We start from the raw sequence: 23,881 nt of genomic DNA on the forward strand, positions 1-23,881 counted from the left end.
GGAATATGGTCATGCTTTAAACAAATATCATAATAGGAAGAAATTCTTATTTTTAAAGAAATTAAGGTTTCTATTTTTGCTATAAAATTGCTATTTTTATAACCAAGGAAAAGCAAAATATGAAACATACCAAAAAACAATTTAAATTATTTTTTTGGAAACATTTCATATATCATAATGTTTAAATTTTATCAGTATGTAAGCTCAATAATTCCAAAGTGAAATACTTTGGATTCTATCATTTTTCAGGATTTGAGAACATTAATTCTGATCTTAAATTTTAATTCTAAAAAAAGCCTGGTACAAACCATGCAGGAATGCCCTGATTTTCCTAAATTACATGGTTAATGATATAAAAACTTTTTTCCAAAATCTCTCCAATACTTAGAGTGCTTGCCAAAAAAATCCATGTTTTTCAAATTTATGGTATCAATTTTGTGAATATTTTCTGAAAGACAAAAACTTTGATTTCCTTTAAGTTTGTTACAAATTTTAGTTTACTATGTGAAATAGTTGGTCAGAATCTGGCCTAGAAGGGAGCTGTGTTCCTCTTGCTCCTGAGAGTTATGTTATCTGGCAATTGGCATGTTGTTTTCAGTGTACCCAATAATACCTGAAATGATGTTGTTTTGACTAGGAAAGAAACAAATTTAAATTTCCTCGGGGATCATCCTTAAGAAAGCAATTCTAAACTGGCATTTGCTTTTCCAGTGATCACAGACAGTGCTTTGAATCACTTGGCTTTATATAATGAAAAAAACATAAAACTCTTTTGCTCTCAACAGTGTTCTTTAAAAAATGCTCTATAAATTAAATTTCTCTTGGTGCACTCTGAGGTCAGGAGGTTTTGTGGTCATTGTGATGCAGGTTTGCGGCTCAAATGACTTCACAAATCTCCGTACATTCCCTCCTCTCCAGCCACCAATCCCAGACTGCAGGTTTGTGAATGGATGATTTACAGGAATTAGGCAGTCTGAGGAAGACAGCTGTTGGCAGATACTTTTATAAAAAGAACTCTAATTTATCTATGGGATCACGTCCCATAACAGATTTTCAAAATTTGGCCACAACCTTCTTATATATGTAAAGACAAACATAGGACATTTCAGATGAAATTATATTCTGCAGTTATCAGCATCTAGTTCATATGCATGAATAAATATTATAAAAAGTGATTGTATTTGCAAATGAAAAGGCAGTTAAAATCTAGAAAGTAACTATAGCATCAAGCAAAAACTTAAAAACCAAAACCTTATCACTAAACCCTATATCATGGAAATTCTCATGTCACATTTATGGTCTCCGGATATAAATCTGTATTTTGAAATGCACATTTAAATCTGTGAATTTTGTTTCTTCATTTCAGTGAAGAGAATGTTTTTATAGACCTATAAGAACACATTAGTTTACTCATTTCAAATGTATTTGTGAATTTGCTTGACTTGATAGCCAATATTTTACATACTATCTATCTGTATGAAAGAAATACCAGCCCCTGTCTCTGCAGAGCTTTGAGTTTTAAAAAAATTATTAGTGAGGTACAGGTTTCATATTTTACATACATCAGTGTACTTATATTTCAAATATCAGCTAAAGTGCAACATTCTGTCTCAGAATATAAATTAGAATTTTAAATACTGTTGTTTTATAAACAAAAAATTTGACTAAAGATGGATTTAAAAAAATTACTCCTGGGTACCCTTGATAAAATTGTTATATGAGGACTAGTGAATTTGTACCTCTGTAAACGTATATACTTTTAAAAACTTGTATAATATATACAGAAAGAAAAAAATCCATACCTATATAATTATCCAGAAGTCATTCCATTAAGCTCAAACCAGTGTGTAAGTTCAGTCTGAAGTTTGTTCATCAGCCCACATTACATATACTACAAATAAGTGTCTTTAAAGATCTGGTCTAAAATAATGGTCTCCTTTTATTCATTAGAAAATTTGGGAACAGCTCTTTGAATTATGTTCTTTAAAAATATTTAGCAGAATTTTTCAAACAGATATCAGAAATGAATCATTACCTATTCAGTGGAATTAATTTTACTGAAGCAAGCACATATGGCAAATATTTCTCTTAAAGGAATGATATTTCAAGCCCAAGACTTCTCCAGTCGAGTTGTTTACCTCTGCAATATGATTTAATTCCATTGCATTTCCATTGCAAGATATCTTCGAGGGATTACTTATCTTGAATGAATTGAATGCTTTAGTGTTTTTCTATCCATTTAAGAGCTGAAAGATTACCTTTGGATATATTAAATATTACCTTTGCAGGTTTTCTCTTGAAGACATTGCTTGGGTTTTTGAATATTACTTGGATTTTTCATTCGCACTAATACATAACATGCCACAAGGTCACAAGTGGAAGAAGTCTCAGCAAAATTAGTAGTTTCTTGTAAACAATGTCTTTAGTATAACCTGAGTCTGTTGTTAGTTCTCTTAATTGGAAAGAAGTCTTTAATCATCATCGCTTTTACTGTTAACGTAACTCCAACTGTCTCTTTTGTTTTCTTCTTGTAGGATAGATTTGTATTGTCTTTTAAAGAAGCCAGCCTGAAAATAGCATTTCATAATTACTAGTGTATAGTTATTACACTTATATCAATAAATAGTCAATGACAATATTAAACTGTCTTCTGTAATCAATAAAAATTAGATTGCTAAATATTGGATTAAAGAATCTTTTTTTCTTTTACTACAGGACCTCTCAGTGATGCATGTACACTCTCCAAAATTCACATTCAACATAATATGCAGTATTTTCTAAATGCTTTTTTAAAAAGAACGTCTTTCAATGCTAGGGTTATAGCTTGAATATTTAGGAGAAGTGAAATCTGTACTACATATTTACTTAACTACAAACATAATGAAATATTAAATCTAATAACTTGGGAAGGTCACAAGAATGGCATTTTAAGTGGCTTAACACTGGTAATTATCAAAGACTTACCTTCCACATAACATAGGAAATCAGTAGAAGTAAAATAAGTCCGAGTAACAAGCTACTGGTAATAATCACTATAGTGAAATGACGTTTGGGTTTTTGATGATGTAGTCCTTCAAGCAGAACCTACATAAAGAAGCATCAGTTTAAAACCTGTACCCCCTGAAGCTCCTCCCTGATCTCCAATAGCATTTAGACAATCCATCCCATTCTCTTGTGGCTTTAACCCCAGGAAACGGTAGCTGATGAGGAGGATGGGCTTTAGCCATGGTTCTTCCTCCAATTTATCCTACCAAATTCACCTCCTCAAAGAGCTGTCTGTCATTTCCCACCCAGCCCCCACCAAGTTGTGGAAAATGCCAACTCTCAGTAAACTATTCTCCTGACTCAACACCCTAGCAATGTTTTTTCCCTGCAATCTTAATGTTTCAGTTAAAAAGGTAATCTTACATGTGCAACATTCTCATCCCTGTTAAGTTCAATAACTTTTGGATTTGGCTCTGAAAAAGCTGTTGCTCTTATTTCAAACTTGAGAGCTGAAGTGTCATCCTGTTTAATAAAAGAAAAATCATTAAAGCCTGATTCATAATGTTATTTCATGAAGACATATATATATATATATATATATATATATAAATAATTTCCTTACCTACTCTCTAGAGGTTTCACAATTTATCTTTCCTTATTTCCTTCACCATTTACAGTTAATTGTAAGGCAATGCTTCCTCTGGTTTCAATTGCATGATCTTGGTATTAATTATATGGCATCCTTTCATTGAAACCTTTTTCTTAAACATGGCCACTTTGCAGATAACTTGAGTTAAATATTTGTAATACTTAACATTTATCATTTGGTAGTTTTGAATTTTTACCTCCAAACAACACTTTTTTTACCTGAAAAACACTGCTTCAAGTTTATTTTATTTGGGTTTCTTTTTATTTCTTTCTAATAGTGTCATCTTACTGCTCTGATCAAAAACACACAGTCTACCTAATATCATAATGGGAAGATCTGGTACAAATAAGTATAGCCTCCAAATACAAAATCAGTGGGTGAACTGAGAGCTTTATGATTTAACACAAGGACTGTAATGCAAGGACTTCATAATGCAGACTCCATAAACCTTGGGGATCTGTGGATGGGCTCCAGAGACTCCAAGAAGCTTTTGGAATGAAAATTGAGCTTTTTTGTATGTGCATACACTAAGGTAGATGAAAATCTATTTTTTAGTCAGGTTCTTAAGAAGGTCTGTGATCCTCGGAAGTTAAAATTACTGTGTAAAGGTCATTTAACATTTTGGAGACAACATGTAGGGCTGAAAGTAAGTCACCTACTTTATTAAAGCAAATGGTTTCCAACAAGGATGACTTTGTCCCTAGAGGACAGTCAGGGAGGTGGTGCTATGAGTATCCAGTGGGTAGAGGCCAGTGAGGCTGCTGAATGGCCTACAGCACATGGCACTGTGCCAGGTGACAAAGGGTTATCTGCCCCAAAATGCCAGCAGTGCTCGCTGTGGTGAAACTTGGACCTCAGGAATATGAGAGGGCAAATTCCAAAAGTTTAACTTGTTGATGGTTCCATGACTTAGATTTTAGCACAAACTAGAATTAAAACAGACATCTGTTTCTCTGTCTAGGGCATCTTTCTCTTGACCACCATGTGGTAATTTCAGATATTCCTCTTTACAGAATAGCTGCCATTTCCTTTGGCTTCCTATGGGCCATGTACTAAGTGCTTTATAAAAATCATCTCATTTAACCTGCCACACCCTTACAAAAGGGATATTACCCATATTTATCAGATAAGGAAACCTTAGAACTTCAGAAAAAATCAATTTATCTCAAAATATTTCTTATAAATATGCATACTCCTTTCTAGGAAGAAGTCTGAGGTGTATTTAACTTTTTAAATCAACCTTTCCAAGCTCACCCTTGTAAAAGTGTGTTTGTGTTTTATTGTTGATAAACTTTGGTATTTTAGTTTGACTTTATCAAAGCCTTAATTTTACTTCTTTACTTAAAAAAGTACTGGATTTTTAGTATAAAGTAGTTTGGAAAGTACCTTAAAGTTATATGAAATGTGAAGGTAGCCAATTTCTTTGGTTTAATCAAGATTCATAAGCAGTTGGACTTCTTTCTAAAATAAACCTATTATTCTGTAGCCCCTTTTACAGCCCCTAATTTATCTGTTTAGTTATTAAAGTCATATCATTTAGACAATGTTTTCAGTTAAAGTGATGAATGGAAACAGTCGGAGGTTCACTTCCAATTTTACTTTCATTTATACCTTCTTAATTTGCTGAATGTCTCCATACATGCCATCCTACCTATATATAAGATGGCAGAGTTACTCTATGAACTTATCCACAAAGTTGTCACTATATTTTAGACTTACCATTTCTAAAATGGATGTCCGGCCTTCCAGCTGCATGTGAACACTAGCTTCTTTCCCATTTTCCATTTTCCCAAAATTGCATAAGAATTTCAAACAATGTGGATCAGCTTTTATGCAGAACTTGAAAAGAATACAAAAGAGATACATTAAAATTTCAACATTTAAAAAATACATGGCTAAAATATCTTACATGGAATGAAAAAACCTGCTCCCCTAAATGGTATTTATAAAGATTATCTTGCTATAAACATGGAATTGAAGCTTTACTTTCATTACTGGCATTCACAAATTATCTTGCTTTAAATAAAATTGGTTTTTAAGTATTTGTTTAAAAGAAACAAAAAGTTTGTTTTGTAATATTATAATAATCATAATAAAAACAAAGTATCTGAAATGGAACATGTATTCACCTTTTTATAAGCTTAACTTTCTGGGATAGAATTAAAAGACTGCTTATCAGAGTCTGCTAAATTACATGTTCTATGTTCATTGTAAAACTTTGATTATTTGAGAGATAAGATAGCTCAATTTTTTTTTTTCATCAATTCATCAAAATCAAAAGAATGAAAATTAACCTCATGGCACAAATACTGCTCAACTGAAGACAGCATCTTGGCCCCCTAAAGGTCTGGAACAATGTTGGGTTGGCACAAAATGGGTATGAGTTAGATAAATAATATAACTGTATGCTATATATGTAATCCTGGGTCTATCTCAATTTCCCAGTCATGCTTGTTATTCACAGATAAGAATATCACCTGAACCTGTTTCTCTCCTACATTCAAATGACAGCTCACACCCATTGGCCCTGGGTTTTAAGTGTCTTAGTTCTGTATATGGGAAAGCAAAATTTAAAACCTGAAAAGTTGGAGCTTACCAGTAGCCTCTTATCAGTCTTTGACAAGAACCTGAATATGTCTTTCAGGGTCTCCACTGCACCTTTTTGCTGCTCTGATGCACACTTTCTTTGGTAAGGTGTAAAGTGACATACACCAGCAGTAGTCTTTAAAGATAGGAAGAGAGAAAAATCTTATTCAATATTGGAAAGAACAATACAAGCTACATGGTTTTAAAAGTTCCAGTTGCTTAACTTCTCCTAAAGATATCCAATACTTCTGAAATTGTGAAAATATTTTTTGACAGATTTATTTGGGAAAGATGAAATCTCTGTGGCAAAAACCCAGCTAATTTCAGAGGGTTGGATATAGGTCCTAAACAGATCAAATGGGCTTAACCTTACAAAAAATAGGGCAATGTGGAACAGACGTGTGAACACTGGTGTGCAATCAAACATTCCTTTGGCTTTTAGATAACAAAACAAAAGAATAATGTGTTACAACAGCATGTCCTGCCATCTAAATCTGGAATTCAAGAGAGATTCTTAAAAATTACATCTCAGACCTACTTCGTAGATTTATGGTCGATAGCTTATCTTGAAACTGGGAAGGTCAAAGAAGTTCTGATGGAATCATCAACACAAGAATACTGGTTCTTAAGTAGTTATTTGAATATTATTTCTTAAAAAAAGGCTGAGATACTGATTTTTCAACAGTGGTCCCAAGCTTTACAGAGAATTCTACCAATGAAATTACCTCCACAGGTCCATGTCGCAAAGAAAATGTACTGAAGATGGTACAGCAGAGGTTCTGCTGTAATCCTGTAGTTCTACTGCCATGTACGATATTTAAAGTGTTGTACTAAAAAATGCACGGTGCATTCATAGCTTTGAGTAAGGGAGACTGAAATAACTTCACAGAAATATCCATTGTAGCAGTATTAATTATAATGAAGGAAGGAATGCATTTTTACCTGGACATCCAAAATATTGAAAAGCTTCTCGGTTTGGGGGATAAAAGAATTTGGTACCATTATTTCCATACTAACATTTGGAGCCATGCTATAGCCAGTGTTGATAACCTGATAAGAAGAAAACATTTTTAAACACCTTTAAAATATTTTTCATAAATGTAAGTAGAGATAGCAACAAACTTTTAGGTGAACCCATATGTTTCATGCAAAATTTATGATCATGGAGGTTTGTAGTTGCTGGCTGCACAACAAAGGTAGACAGAATATCCATAGAATTTTGTAAGGTTTGTTAATAGTTTAACTAGTTATTATTCCTAACCCTCTCTGTTTGATTTTGATTAGACCAAAATATGAAGGCTGCTGGCTTATTGCAAAAATAGTCTAAAGAAAAACATACCAATAATATGCATTTGTATGGTACATTATGCATCTAAAAAGCCAGATCAATTGGTCCTCATATCTGTTCTATGAGGTGGGCCAACATTTCATTATACATCAGCTGAGAAAAATGCCAAGAGGGGTTAATTACACACTCAAGATGAAAGTTAAAAAGTGACAAGTATTGGGACCACAACCCAGATATATTCTCATTCTAAATCCTAAGTTGTTACCACATAATCACCCTGTGCTGAGAAGATAGTCATGGGCAATAAGTGAATAAAAACATATTTTAATTCAGATTAATTGTAATGTTGAGGCACTCAGAAAATCAGAAGGGGTAAGTTATTGGGGTTTAGAGATAATAAAACAGGCTTTCAATAATAATGCGTAAGGGGATGATATTTCATTACTGTTAATAAATTTGAGGAATGAAGATCCCTGAAGAAGGAAAATGGGCCAAAATATTGCCTGTTGAGAAATAAACTATAAAACTAATATAGTAAGTCAGAAAAGAGATGTGCCATAATAGCTGAATGAAATAACATGAGTCACAGACTTAGAATAATTTTTTGAATGCACATGACATAAATGAAGAAAGAGAGTGTCTCTGGCTTTGGAATAGGAAGTTAATTGCTAGGCCACGGAAGCACAGGGCAGGTGCAAAAGGCAGTCAGCAATGGGTACCCAGCAGGGCCCAGACCCAGACAAGGTCTTCCTGATGCCAGCAGTGGCCAGTCTGACCTACAATACTCTTCATCCTTGTTCACACAGCATCACTTAGACCTCCAAGTGATCTTCATACTTGGACTCACCAAGGAGACTGACAGTATCACTCCATTGTAAGTTAACCAAAAAACACTTGGTAAGTGCTAATTGCAAATTCATAAATAGGCCTTCTAAGAGTCCAGGTCAGTTTCTGTTCTCATTTATCAGAACAAAACCCCCACTGGGCTCTCACAGGAGCATTTCTTGGGACTTCAAAGTAAAGGGCTAAATCTTTCAACACTAGTATATACACTAGTATTGTGTATACTAGTATATACTAGTGTAATACTAGTACTATAACGAAAGCTTGAGTATTAATAGACTCAGTAGGTTTCCAAGGTCATTCTTTGTTCACAGATATGGAACAAATCCCAGGAATTTTTATTTTGCATAAGTACCTCAAGTGGTTCTGATACACATTTTGAAAAACATACCTTACAAAATATCATAATGTACCTAAATCAGACTTACTAACATTCTACAGATTGTTATATAGCATTAAGAATGTTTGAGCAGTGTTTTGGTTCAAAAATATTTTTATGGACATTATCTCCAATACTCATCATCAACATCCATTATGCACCAAAAATTTGAGTTTGAGAGTAAAAAAAATTAATGTATTTTTAGCTCTATGTAAGCATGTTAATACTTCTAGCTTATGATAATGCTCTTTGTTTTTCAAAAAAGATTATTTAATAAATGGTGCATTACTATGAAAGGCTGACCAAGCAGACCTTAAACAGAGATGCGGAGGCAAGAGCTTCCTACACTGGGTAATGTTGGGAATTATAGAATGCTCAAACCAAGAAGAGATTTCACGGATTTACACCCAAAGAGGCCTTCTCGTGGCCTATCCTGATATCTGTATATATCTCTAGCTGATTCAGTTTCTCCATAACTTCAGGAATTACCTCTGTCCCTGCTTGTCCTTTCCTACTGGTTCCATAAGGAATTGTGGGCATTAGTAACAGGGCCACGACAAATGGGGAAAACGAGAAGGGGCCCAGGAGGAAAGGGCGTGAGCACCTGCTGCCCACCCTGCCCACCCCCAGCCAGCTACCATCACCCTGAGTGAGGCTGAGGGACATCACAGGTGTGTGATGTCCCCTGGAGCATCAGTAACATTCCTTCATTTTGTTGCAAATATCAACACACACAACTTTTCTTACATGGAAAGTGAAGTTCATTTTCTCTGCTATGCACGTTTTGGGCTCATTTTCATCCCCTGGTCCGTACACAAATGAAGTTGGGTTTACAAACCTGATAGAAGCAAATTGAAATTTTATTTAAGTGTCTTATTCAAATAGGGCATTATAAAAAGTCTTTCTTTACAGTCATATCTCTTAAATATGCTATAATGCTATAATCCAGACTACAAGTACCTCCTAAGTACCATAGAATGATTTTGTTTTCTTGGTGAGATAAGAATTTTAGTGAAAATGCAATAAAATTAGAAAAGCCATGTGCTCTGGCTTGGGTGCAATGTCTTCCCACCAATATCCTTTGCTTGCCTTCCTAGCATGCCTGTTCATCTACTGACCATTTCTCAAATGATTCATGTAAATTTAACAAATATGAGATAAATTCTTAGCTTTTCCCTAGGGCTCCAATATCCGCCTATACAGCCATCTAGCTTCCAATACGCCAATTCCCACTGGCCAAGTGTAATGACCCTCAAGCCTGGGAACAATTCAAACACCAATAAGAATGGTAAGTTTTTTGCTAATACAAGGTTGTCACTCTTTTACCTATGATTAGATATATGTATGGTTAGTAATGAACTTTAAGAAATATTTTTCTAGAGAAATCCCACAAGTTGCTTATATTTGGCAGCTAATAAGAGGTAATACAAATTAGACTCATTACACAGGAAAGGAGAAATGTTTAAAAGTAGATTTAGGCAGTTTTACAGTCACAGAGCATTCCTTACCAAAAATAACAAGATGTGGAAATGGAAAAAAAAATAGAATATTCATGATAAGAAAATCAAGGAAGGGAGGTGAGATAAGCATTCAAAATCAGGAAACATGCAATCAGCTTTTCTTTGCTTCCCACTGACTCCCTAGATCCTCCCCACTCTTGAGTGGCTGCCTTTATCCCCTGCTTGTTTTTTCTCACAAACTTGCTACTCAGTTCCATCCATTTCAGGCACTATTTTTATATAATTACATGCCATCTTTATGGGTGGTTAAAAATGACTGCGGCTGGTTTATATTTAGAGGAGCAAGAACAGCTCATCAATTTGTTCAGTATCTCAATCTTCTATTGCTTTAAAAATGTGAATTCAAACATAATACTCTGAAGAACCTCCAGTAAAACCACTAAAGGTTTTCTTAATACTCCTTTAATTCTTTCTCCACACATCTCCTTGTTGAATCAGAGGAGGAGCCATTCAAACAATTACTAAAATCATGAGGACCCAGTAAGTGATGGCTCCAGGGCCATAGGTGAGGAATTCCATAATTCATGGGTTTAAGAACAAGGGATACCTCACAGCCAGCTCATTCATAACTCAATCCACCTGCCACATAGGTAAGATGCAGGTTTAGGACAGTGGTGATTTGGCGAAGCTCATACATCTCTTAACTTCACACTTGCCCTGGCCACTGAGCACGATGAGGTGAACTGCCCACTGCCCAACTATGGGCCCCTGGCCCACACAAAATAAAACTGAAAGGCTGGACGTGGCCTTCTAGAGCCTTACTGGCCTCTTCTGGTAAGAAATATCCTCTAGCTGGGCACTGTTTCATGTGGTCTCAGTGATGATTATAGAGTGATTAAGGTAATGAACAGCTAAGCAATGACTGCAACACTGAGCTCATTGTTGAGGGACAGAAACAGCACAGGATCTTCTCTAAAAAACTTTTAAAATACGGTTTAACCCATAATACAAGAAACAATGGAATTTAGAATCAGCGCTCAACTTTCCAGTAAGGGCCTCAGTATCTACCTACCCATGAACAGCTAGCATGACTTCATATTTGAGAGGTATTGTTACAGTTAGTTTGTTACGCTTCAGGTTGTCCTTTTCCCCTTCATTTGCACTACAGAAGCAAAAAGAAAATACCCTGTTAGAATCCATCAGGCATAAAAATCATCTTCAGAAAGAACTAATTACATACTATGTATATATAATATACTTGGAGATTTGGGGAATGGGCATAAAATAAAAGTGGATGTGGTAGTAAGAAATGTTTATGACAAGGTTGGCAGAAATTTGCTCTCATTATTTACACTGTTATTTGCATTTAGCTGGTTAGAGGTTATTTTGTTGGTTCTTAGATCACTTAAGAGAAGTTTTCTCCTGCAGACAATGGAACACAACTTCACGGTTCCCCTAAGTCTACCCCCTGCCAAAGTTAGTGTCCATGTCCTTTAGCACAGTTATTTTTTTCACAATAAAATATACCAGGCAGCGTGCACTGTGATATTGAGATCCTTTTCTGCTCTGTTGAATGAGCTCACATCCAGGAGAAAGCTAATATTGATCTGTAAACACAGAGAGGGAAAGCCAATTTTTAAAAATAATCTAAAATACATTTTTATAATCTGAATTTTAACTCTTCTTAAAGTTTATATTCTGTAGAATGCAGATTTTAAATTATGTTTTATTTAAATTATGTTTTAGAAACATAGGCTACCCCGCACTTGGACAATGAGGTACAGGGAAGCTACTGGGTTTGTGGCAATTTTAAAGCACCAGCATTTCCACAAGTGACATTCAGAGACAAAGACAGGCAGGTCCAGACTGACAAAATTAGAGATGCTTTAACAACTTGAGTGAGGACTCTTGCCAGAAACACCTTTTTTGTATAGCAGAGGTAACATGCCTGGCAGATATGACCCCCCTGGGGTGGGTTGGGGGGAGTGCTGGGGAAGGGTGAGATGGGGGAGCACAGTTCTGATTGACACGTTCACATGCCTATTTTGACATATATATGTGCCCGCCCTCCTTCTTTTTACAGTGAACATTGCCAAGAATATAAACACAATCTCAAAGATATCAAGCCCAGCTGGTTTTGGTTTTATTTCATTACTTAGAAACCCTAAGCAAAAGAAAAATAATAAATCATGTTTTGTATGCAGCATAAACATAGCAAAGATAGAAAATATTTTATATTCATGTCGGTAAACAAAAATTATAAATGCTAAATGCTTACCCTTGATAAATGATCTACATATATATAACCAACATTGCAGTCAAGTTTTACTATGCCAGAGCTGTCTGTTACTTCACAGTTTATTTGTTTCTCTTCCTAAAAGGAAAAATGAAACAACTGGTTTAGGTAGGAAGGTAACAAGAAGTCTGTGACTGATTTAAAGATGGCTTTTGAAAAGAAAATCAACCCTGAAGAAACTACTTTCCTGGAAGACTATTTTCTGTTTATATTTTGGATAAATAAATAGAAATAGAAATTATATAAATTGTGTGTGTGCGTGTGCATGTCACACGCACACACACATATAATTTCTATTTCTATTTATTTCTCTCTCTCTCTCTCTCTCTCTCTCTATATATATATATGTAAGTTTAATATTCATGTAAATTATCCATAGGATAATTTGTGGGCCTGTAGCTTTCATCGAAGTCAGTGTGTTTCCTATTCAAGTTAAGGTTCCGTTCCTTGAAAATTCATGAAGTAAGGAATTCCTAACGTCCCTATTTCATTAGCTCTCTTCTGTCTGGGATGTGAGAATGTGACAAATGTATTTAATCACAATAACTGTAATCACAATATGTGTGTGTATATATATATTCAAATATTCATGAAAATATATTTGCATATAAATTAATATATTATGCCAAACACATCTATATACAGATATATAGTATATACATAGATGTATAGTTTCTTGAATATTTGAGTTTTCCCTCTTACTATTGCAAATAGCTCCCAATGCTCTAGGAAGAGGGGGTAACAGATATTTGTGTGAGGTCAAAGGCTTCGCTAAATGCCCTTGGTGTGAAGAGATGGTTTCTGGATAGGAGATGAGTAAATTTGCTAAGGGATAAGATCAGCAACAAATGAGAAAGCAAATGAGGCTTTTCTCTTTGAAATTTTAACTTCTTAATAGTTCGCTGATGGGTTTAAGTGTTCATGACTGAGTGAGGCGCAAGCTGGGTGCTTCAAACTCTTGAAGGGAAAGAGAACCCGTTGCAGTCTGGCCGACACCAACACCGACACCGAGAACTCGTGGAGGATCGCTGGTTCTACCGTGTTGAAGTTCTTCAGGAACCAGACTGAGTATGTGAACTTGAAACGCAGAACAGTCAGTCTGGGAGTGCAGGGAAGACTAACACCGCGCGGGCAGGCGCCCCACCCAAGAGGAACGGCATCCCAGGGCCTGGTGGGCGCGGATCAGGGAGGACAGCAAGGACCCCCGAGCGGCTTCCTGGGCGACGGGTCAACTGTTTCACTCACGCAGTGGCATTTGGAAGTAGGACGTTGACTCTTGATCTCAGTTAGATCCCAAGGAATTTGGCATTTTGATCAGGAAAGGGGAAGGGCCGTGGAAGGGCACCCGTATCACTGGAAGCCCCAGTAGTAAGTTTGAATATAACCCTGAATATTTAGGCCTCAAATTGATGAAGGGAATTATACCATTGACTTTTTAAAAAAATTAAGTAAAATATCCTGTAGTGTAATGCTATTGGGATTCTCATTTCTTACCAGATCTAAGATCTTAATGAAGTAAAGACCAGCAGGTAGTTGGATATGCAGAGTTGTTTCATATGCATCATCTCCGGCATTAAACAGGGACACATTCAACATTAATGTCTTCATACGTCCAACAGCAAGATAGGTCTTATTTTCATGTGGCCTAAAAATTAGTAATATTAATTATTTCTTGTTTGGGAAATAAAAATTCAATCTCATTTATTTATCATGAACATTAAATATTAATTTGGAAAAACAACCATGGACGATGACCCCATGCAAGCAGATGCAAATATATGTTAAAAATAATTCAGGTTCTCATGTTTCAGATAAATTCAGTCAGCTATTACCCAATAAATGTTTTTTTAGTTATAATTAAGCTAGTCTGCTTTCTACTTAATTTCTTTTCTGTTTAACTTCTATAATTTTAACACATTTTTCTCAATTACTTCACAATATTTTTCTCATAGAAAAGCTTCCTCCCTCCCCTTTTATTTCTCTATCCTTGAAGAGACACTGAAGTATCTGCTGCTCAGACCAAAGGGGTAAATGAGGGTACCTGAGACAAAAGGAGGACATAGTTGCTCTTCCCACCAAAATAGAGGATGCTTTGGTGGAAGCATGGCCTGGGAAAGGACTGCTCTGCCCAGAAAGTGGATACCACTAAAATCATCCAGACTACAATTAATTTCTTAAAGCAGGCTGTTCACCCCTACTGATAACCAGATCAAATTAAAAATAGGATTGTAGAAATGCTTCACCATCGTGTGACCTGGACAGAGGAAACCGCTGCAAATCCTGACATATGAATGAGTTCAAGCTCCGGCCCTGGCCCCAGTTCTTCTGTGGGGAGGTCATTTAGCATTTTTAAGCCTCAGTCACCCATCTGTAATAGTAACTCCTATTCAGTAAGATTTATTTGGCTCATGCACATTCCATGAAATCCTCAGAACCACACATTTACACATGAAGGACTTAAGAAATTTATTCAAAGGACCACAGTTAGAATGTTCTCAGGTCTCACAGTAAATACCTACACAGCCCATCCTCTTTCCCCACTGGAGGGTTAGAGGAGCTCAAAGAAAACTTCAGGCACAGAATGTTATGATTCTATAAGCTTTACTCAAAGATAGGTATTCTTAGATACCAAATAATTTAAAATTAAGAAAAATTAGTTCAACCAGAGAAGAATGTGACCCAAAACAAAGTGTCAGTTGGGAATAATCATAACAATACGTAAGGTAAACCTCCATCTAGCACTGCAGAGTTTAGAAAATTTCTTCAGTAGTTCTTGTATCGTATCATTCTAATTAATATCTGTACAGACGACTACTGTTTGAATAAACTGTGGAAATAGCTGCTAAACACAGAGTAGGCATTTAATAGTTATTTGTGAATTAAAACAAAGGGTGCTCCGCCTATGTTTATCACAGCACTATTTACAATAGCCAAGATATGGAAGAACCTAAGTGTCCGTCAGTAGACGAATGAATAAAGAGGTGGTACATATACACAATGGAATACTATTCAGCCATAAGAAGAAAACAAATCCTACCATTTGCAACAACATGGATTGAGCTAGAGGGTATTATGCTCAGTGAAATAAGTCAGGTGGAGAAAGACAAGTACCAAATGATTTCCCTCATTTGTGGAGTATAACAACGAAGCAAAACTGAAAGAACAAAATAGCGCCAGACTCACAGACTCCAAGAAGCGACTGGCAGTTACCAAAGGAGAGGGGTGGGGGAGGACAGGTGGGGAGGGAGGGAGAAGGGAATTTTGGGGTATCATGATTGGTGCACATGATGTGGAGGGGGTCACGGGCAAGACTGTAGCTCAGAGAAGACAAATAGGGACTCTGTGACATCTTACTACACTGATGCACAGTGACTACAATTGGGCGGGACTCGATAATAAGGGTGAATGTAATAACCACATTGTTTTTCTTGTGAAACCTTCATAAGAGTGTGTATATCAATAATACTTCAATAAAAAAAAGGCAGTCAAATAAATAAATAAATAAATAAAAGAGTGCTCAAGGACAGAGTTTAAGAACAAGTTTCAAAATTTATGCTTCTCAGCATCATGTGAGTATGCAGGAATGACTGACTTTAACTGAAAGCTCCTGTGTAATAAATCACTATGTTCATTATTCCCTAAAAGGTTTTTTTTTTTTGAAATTTCCACCTTTGTAGAGCTTATATGGCAGTGACAGATGTGTAAATATTATAAATACATAGGGAAAAAGTTCTGAATTAAGGGCTCTGAAAAACAGGGCAGGGAAGCACTTTTGCCTGGGCAGTAACAAAGGTACGTTTGTCTTGCTTTCTGCTATTCTAATTATTTAGATTGAACTAAATAAAGATTTTTAATTTCTTTTTTAAATAAAGGAAAATTTCATGACTGAACCTGAGTTTACTGGAGTTATACCCTTAACTGATTTCTCAAGTCCTCCTTCCCCAACCCCGTTTCACACCGCCAGAGAGGGTCACTTCCCCGAGAGCAAACTTCACAAATGTAACAGGCGTGCATGATGTCCTCCTCTAGGGCCTTCAAGATAGAGGTCTCACTCAGTAGCATGACACACCAGCCTTCACAGCTGCCCGCTGCCTCACTTTCCATTGCACAACTCATTCTTTTGCTTTAGCCATACTTGCCTACAAACACCAGTGTTGTGGATCTTGCTTCAAGCTTTCTCTCTGCCTTTAGCATCTTTCCTCTTTATGCATCTGGTTAACTTGCCCTTGTTCAAGACTCAGCTGAAGTGCCAATGCTTAGAGTTCTTAGAAGTTCTTCCAGCTGATCCCCATAGCTAACCCCTACTTCACTCAGTGCTGCAATCCCCCTAACAAATGCAGCTTCTCCCTCTTGCGAAGTTCACAGGCACCCCTAGAAGGCAGTATTTTCACTCTGTCTGGATTTTCTCACTGCTAGAAAAAGTTCCCCTGCAGAGAAGATTCTAGGTCATGATGATCACTGTTTACTTAGAGCCTAGCAACACAATAGTGTTCAAAAAATGTACATAGTTTGGAAGTGTATCAAACATTAAAGAGTTGGGTAACATTAAAGAAACGTCCAAAAACTTAGGGAAATCATTGGATCAGTGACTGTGGAAGGTTCATGAACTTATCCTTCTAAGTTTTATCCAATTACAGCCTTGTTTATCTGTTTGTTCTGTGATGGTGTACAAATTTCAAATGTTTCCTTAGAAAAGAAACATTTACTACTACCACATTCGTGTGATGTATACCCCACCCGCACAACTTAACATTTTAGTGACAATACAACTAATAAATTGACCAATGAATTAATGGCAACAGCAATACTGGAAAGAGTACAGTTATTGAGAAGTAAATTATTCTTATAAATCTCAGAATGTACAAACAAAATTAAATAATTTTGGACACTTCTCCCTAAATTTCATACCTGTAATAATATAACTCTAAGAAATGGACGGTTCACTTAACATCTAAATGTTGTACTCCTCTTATCCTGATTTTTTTCTATTTTAAATTTACTTATCAAGGCAGAACATATAGGAAAATGCACACATCCTAACCATATAGCTCAGTGAATTTTTACAAACTGCACACATGAATGAAAATGTACAGAAAAACATTATCAGCACCACAGAAATAAGCATGTCCCTTTTCTGCCAGTTACTGCCCCCACCCACCACTTTGCTTTCACTAGTATAGACTGGTGTTGCCCAGTTTTATATTTCATATAAATGAAATCACAGATAATGTAATCTTTGGATATCTGGCTTTCTTTACTCAAAGATAAGATTAATTTATGTTGATACATGTAGTAACAAATTGTTCATTCTCACTGGTGTATATATTCCATCTTGTCAACACATTGTATTTTATTTATCAATTCAACTATCATTGGGAATTTTGGCAATTACAGGATGTAGCTATTATAGTCTTTTGGTGAATATATAATTCTGTTGGGTTAGTCAGTCTGTTGGTCTGTTTAAGCACTCTATGAGCAGACCCTTATGATTTGTTAACCCAGAACTAATATATGAAAAAATATCTAAATCTAGCTAATTTTGTCAGCCAGCCTAGATTATACTAACAAATTATATTTAAATAACAAAATATACTATAATGAACTATATTTAAATAACAAAAAATAAAGACACACTACAGAATTGTCATATAAAAAGCAAGCATATCACAGAGTAGGGGTTCAAACACTGCTGCCTCAAGGCCAAATTTGGACCCCTGCCTGGTTTTGTAAATAAAGGTTTATTGGAACACAGCCATACTCATTCCATTGTGGCCACTTCTATATTACGACAGCAGAGTTGAGTAGTTGAGACAGATCTATCCCACAAAGCCTAAAATATTTACTGCCTGTTCCTTCATGGAAAAAGTTTGCTGGCCCTGCCACAGAGCAATCTGATCAATGAGTGTAATTAGTTTAGAAGTAAACATACAACATAATATTACTCTATTTAAAGTATGTATTATTCTGACAATAAAAGAGGTTTTGTTATTTCAAACAGCACAGGATGCAACATTAGAGAAAACAATCCCCCCAGACTGCATAATTCCTTGGTTGGTACTGGGCACATGAAGGAGAAAGGAATGAAAAATGTGTATATGTAACATCTCTAGCTTCTGGTCCCTGGGTCTGAGAAGTTGGATATTTCCGGAAGGGTGTGTAATAACTACCAAAGCAGTCATTCTAAACCGTGATCATCACTGCAGGGCAGGAGAATCTGACTCAATGATAGCGTGCTCCTTCTCCCAGCCTTTTAGGGAATGGCTGTGATTTACTCATTCTTGTGCTGTAAACCTTTGTGTTACATAAGTAGGTGTCTGCTTGGTGCCACTGTGTCAAATGGCAGAGAGGAAGTGTGTTGGACATGGCTATCCCGTGTTCCCCCTACTGTTTTATAATCACGTTACACGTAAAGGAACCTAAGAGGTTCTAAAAGTAAACTTCAGCTTGACATTAAAGTTTAATTAAGACTTGTAGAGGAGCTGCCTAGAAATAGACATTTATAAAATATTCTGGCTTGTAACCAAAGCATTAGTCACTGAACACCTTTGGGAAAGAAGTTGGCACTTACACAAGCAACAGAAGGTGGAAGCACTGCATAAACAGCGAGGTTCCAAGACAGCAGTGAATTAAAGAGAAACACAGTGTTCACATTTCAGCAGCCAGACCCCTGGTTTATCTCCCGTTTTTAGGTTATTTTGCCACATTACCATATTTATGATTCTACTTTTTTTTTTGATAGACATCTTACTGTATCTTGATTCATTAACAAGGTGCCTTTGGAAAGAAACCCACCAGCTTTTTATGTGAGACATAATAAAGGACCAGGTGCACATCTGGAAGTGCGACAAGGCTGAACGAGAGCTTTCCCCGGGAATTGTAGTTCAGTCTCCATTAAAACGTGCATAATGCAGACTTGAAATTTACAAAGCAGCCTAGAAACCAAGTAATTCAAACAAATCAAGGTACTGTGTACATACAGAATCATAACTTAATAAGTAAAAGAGGAAAAACAGAAATATGATGTATTTCAGCACCAGGCTGCATGTTTTTGAGTGAGCAATATTGTTTTATTTTTGCAAGAAATACTCCCTAGGTTTTGGTATAATGAATGTACTTTGCCTTGATAAGATGAATTAGTGTTTCATAGCTAAGGTGTTTTTAATCAAGCTGCTAGAACAAAATAAAATGTAAACTGCTATGTACCTGTATCAAAGTGTATGTGTCATTTATTTGACAAAAAACCTTACCTGTGGTAAGTGGCTTACAGACCTGTGTAAAATTTTGTCCTCTTTTTTCTTTACTACTGACTTCAAGTAAAAAGAAAACATTGAAAAATTCTCACCTGCTAGAATATATCAGTTAACTGACATTTAAGAAGGTTTTATTAAATAAAGGCAAACCCACTAATGTCTGGAGTACTGCAGAAGAACACAGATTGGAAGACTGAACTAGTAATTAGCATGTTTTAGTTTAAAAAGCATAGCATAAAATCCATCTTGCCCAACTTTGAGATCAGTCAGGCATATATTCCTATTCCTCCATTTTAAAAACGGACCATTTTGTTAGATTTGCTCTTTGGGGGGCAACCAGCAGAGTGGCAGACATTGCACACTGCTGTCTACCCAACAGTGATTCCCCTTCTTAGCTGCTAGCAGAGCCCTGTATCATTCCAGCAGTATCTCTTGGTATTGCAGAAGATAAGTCCCGAGTTCAGGTCTGGGAATGAATTGTAGTTGATCTTCTGTGATCATGATTACTCCATACTCCTTCAACCATGAGAGGGGTTGAACACAGAACAAGAATTGGTGAAGGCTGCTAAGGCACTTCCTTTCCTGGGAAGGCAGGCTCAAGAGGACACAGAATTTTGTTCTTGTCCCTGTTTTTCTTGTTGGGAATATTGGTGCTGGCCATCTGCTTACCATGAAGGAAAAGTCAAGAGAGTTGTAAAGCTAACCATGAATGTCCCGATTTGGGTAGCTGCTCACTAAGCTTGCAACCACCTCCTCCAGATTGTTTATTATGCAAAAAATTTTTAATACCTTCATCATTTAAGTCACTATTAGGTATTCAGTTACCTGTAGTTAAAAGCATTTTTAACTGGTATGAAAGTGCTTGTTCAGGTAAAGCCTCCAGCCCCTTACCCTGGAAGCATGACTGAGGCACGAAAGAGAAAGAGTCTTATTTACATCAGTCAGCTGCATGAAAGACTTGATTCTCAACTGCCTATATGATGGTTATAGTATTTGTAATTTTTATGAAGTCATACTTTTTAATCTTCATTTTGCAATGTAAATCTATCTGAATGGGGTTTATTGTCCAGAGAATTTAGACATTCATGAGGAAGCTTCAACTTAATGAGAACATGAGACAGGGCATAAGAGGAGTTTTGTTTGCTGTCAGCAGTCTCCTAATACAGTCTTTAGAAACTCATGTTCTTTTACTGAGTAAATGCTTCAACCTAAAGCAGGTGTGTAGCTCTGAGGCACATAAATACCATTAGGGCTGGTGGCATTCTAGCAGGGAGAATGCATAGAGCACACAGTCATATTTGCCTGCTATTCCTCAGAAGGGAGAGAGGTCCTATGTGGGAGAGGAACATTTGTGTCTGACAGTATGATTTATTGCAACGCAAAGCAGTTTGTCAGAACCCTTTATGGTGGGCCTAAAAATTAGAAGTTTTCACATGAAAACTCTCCAAATAAGTCATCATTTATCTAATAGAAATAGCCTGTACCTTTCCAAATTGATACAACAGATGTGGGGCTTATACAATAACACTGGCACTCATGCCACTTCAAACCTCATAAAAATGAAAACTACTGGCCAGGCATAGTCAGCAGCATTCTTGGGACATAAACAAACAATACCTAGTACATTATGCAGAAAATGTTTAGAATTCATTGGCAGTATTTCATTTTATGGCCAAACTAAAATTTTTTTAAAAATCATGGTCTATAAGCATATCAACCACAATTTTATCAAAAATAACTTTTAGTACAATTTCACGTGTACCACGGTTTGTGTAACACACTTGGCCTTCATTATTGCATTTTATCTTTAAAACAACCTTACAGAGTAGGTACGATTTTACTTCCTTATTGAGGGAAGAGGTTTACAGAGGTTAAGAAGTTTCTCAAAAAGGGTCATTCAGCTAGTAAATGGTAGATAAATTGAACCAAGTTAGTTTGACTTCAAATCTGAAACTCCTAACTATCATAGCATGGGTCCCAGGTTTTAATTGGAGAAAACCCACCCATAGCCCTATTAATGAACATTAATACTATAAAATGTCCTATTATAATGAATTTCTGGCCTGGTCCCCAAAGATTTTGGTTTGGATGGTTTGGAGTCTAGGAACCTGCACTTCTATCAAGCGTTCCAGGTGATTCTCATGAAGGTGACTCAAAGACCACACCTTGAAAAAAACTAACCTACACTCTGCTGACCACCATTTAAAATCGTAATGGACTTCATATTTAGACTACAAGAAATATTATCACTTTAAATTTGAAGTGCCATCTAATAAACTGCCAACCCACGCCTCCTGTCCCACTTGCCATGCACAGTCATCCCTCAGCCTCAAGTGTGGATTCTCTCTCTCTGGTCTTCATTTTCACATCTTCCCTCTGATATGCACAACAATTTCATTATAGGGAATTTAGATATGACACAAAGTCATAATGGTTTATCTCCCTTCACCAAATAATAACAGCAACCAACATTTATCTGGCTTTTACCATGTGCTAGATAGGAACAATTCTAAGCATGTTACCTATATTTTCTTTTCACTGTTTCCCCTTCTATAAACTTAGAACAGCAAGTTAGCTTATTCTCTTTCAAATGTGTCATTTCTATATTTTGGGATTTCTTTGTTTTGTAAATTAGTTTGAATTATGTAAACAGTTTGTGGATGATAAAAAAAAATTTTTTAAATGAGCTTATTTTGTCACTGAAATTCTATCAACAGGTAAGTACAAATGTGTAAGACATACCTACAATTATAATAACCCAAGGCACAATTAAATCCTGAAATATCTTATGAATTATCCCAAAATATTAAAATATGCTTCATAAAACCATATTCTCATTCTTTCAAAAAGTGGTAATCTTTGAGTATATATTTATTGTAAATAATGTAAAGATCACTTAATCTCTGTCAGTAAAATGTTGTTCTTCTCCAGTTCTTTAAATGTTAAGCCTCAAGGGTTAGTTCTTAGTCCTTTTCTCTTTAGAATCCACATGTGTACACCTATTTCCCCATCTTGATGAGTAACAGAGTAAACTTTACTTACTTCAAAAACCCAATTTTTGCAGAAACCTGTAAATCAGCAGAACAGTTTTCATGGGCACAGAATCTTGCAAAGTTTATCTGGAAATAAAATATGACAGTATTTTTTATTTTAGTTCAATCAGTAGATATGTTTCCATGTGTTTTAAAGATGACATCTGTGGTAAATGAGAAAAATGAAATTAATAAATCAAATTGATAACTCCTTATTTTATTCCTTTTGAAGAGTTCAATCTGAAAATTAGTTGGTAGGTTCAAGTGACAAGTAACTGCAGGGCTAAGAGAACGTCCAACTCAGTAAATTTAAACTTGTGAAGTGGAAAAAATGATTTTTTTCTTTCATAGCAGTTGTGAAAAAAAGTAAAGTTTAATCAAATTGTTTAAAACTTGTGCAACCAAGATGTTCTTCACCAAGTTCTTCTCAATTTTTTGGTGCTAGTTTGATCCCACTTTTTATGCCTAATCAAGTTACTTACTTTTCACAGAGGACAGGGCAGTGATTTTGTTTTAAAATAACAGAATGTAGAGATTTACAACTTTTACTTTGAGAGGACACACTGAACAAAATTAAATGATTGTCTATTATAAAGTTTCCAGAATTTATTTAACTCAGCATTTTAATAGAACCCAGAGATACTACAAGGTATATATGGGAAGACTGGAGATATAAGTCGGACAAAGAAAAAATGGAGAGAGATAAAAAGAAAGGGAGCTGAGAGGAATAGGTGAACAAGAGAGAGATGCAGAAAGAGAGAAATCTAGAATGTCAGAGAAGAAACTGGGCACATGAGATGGGCGATTATTAAAATATTATCAAATAGCATGTGAGACCTCAAACTGCCTCTACCTGGGGAAGCAGAAGGAAAGTGTAAATCTTTCTCTAAATGATTAGGTAAATACGATTTTTTTTCTATCACTCGTATTTGTAAAGCAGGTGGTTTCTAAGAACGAAAATGTAGATTATTCTAATATAACTGCAAATCGCTACGGTTTGGCTTGTTTACTTACAATATTGAGATTTTCATTATTAAAGACATTTAAAAATAGTTGACATTGACAACTGAAGTTCTAAAGAAGAATGAAAAAACTGACTTTCATGAATTTTTT

The 23,881-nt window shown here is 35.8% G+C and overlaps 1 protein-coding gene across 2 annotated transcripts in view; it reads right to left on the reverse strand.

The window, feature by feature from the left end:
* Positions 1-1,921: 1,921 nt before the first annotated feature.
* Positions 1,922-23,881, reverse strand: part of ITGA4 (integrin subunit alpha 4) — a 63,197-nt gene continuing 41,237 nt past the window's right edge. For both annotated transcript variants that reach the window (XM_036879409.2, XM_036879410.2), the window contains 12 exons: positions 22,779-22,855; positions 13,981-14,131; positions 12,469-12,564; positions 11,718-11,797; positions 11,263-11,352; positions 9,478-9,568; positions 7,163-7,270; positions 6,231-6,356; positions 5,354-5,473; positions 3,409-3,507; positions 2,965-3,084; positions 1,922-2,567 (listed from right to left, as the gene is read on the reverse strand). In XM_036879409.2, the coding sequence (XP_036735304.2) occupies positions 2,472-2,567; positions 2,965-3,084; positions 3,409-3,507; positions 5,354-5,473; positions 6,231-6,356; positions 7,163-7,270; positions 9,478-9,568; positions 11,263-11,352; positions 11,718-11,797; positions 12,469-12,564; positions 13,981-14,131; positions 22,779-22,855 (1,254 nt within the window). In that variant the 3' untranslated portion in view covers positions 1,922-2,471. The remainder of the gene's footprint in view (positions 2,568-2,964; positions 3,085-3,408; positions 3,508-5,353; positions 5,474-6,230; positions 6,357-7,162; positions 7,271-9,477; positions 9,569-11,262; positions 11,353-11,717; positions 11,798-12,468; positions 12,565-13,980; positions 14,132-22,778; positions 22,856-23,881) is intronic.

Source organism: Manis pentadactyla, chromosome 6 (assembly GCF_030020395.1).
Source record: "Manis pentadactyla isolate mManPen7 chromosome 6, mManPen7.hap1, whole genome shotgun sequence".
NCBI classification, from domain to species: domain Eukaryota; kingdom Metazoa; phylum Chordata; class Mammalia; order Pholidota; family Manidae; genus Manis; species Manis pentadactyla.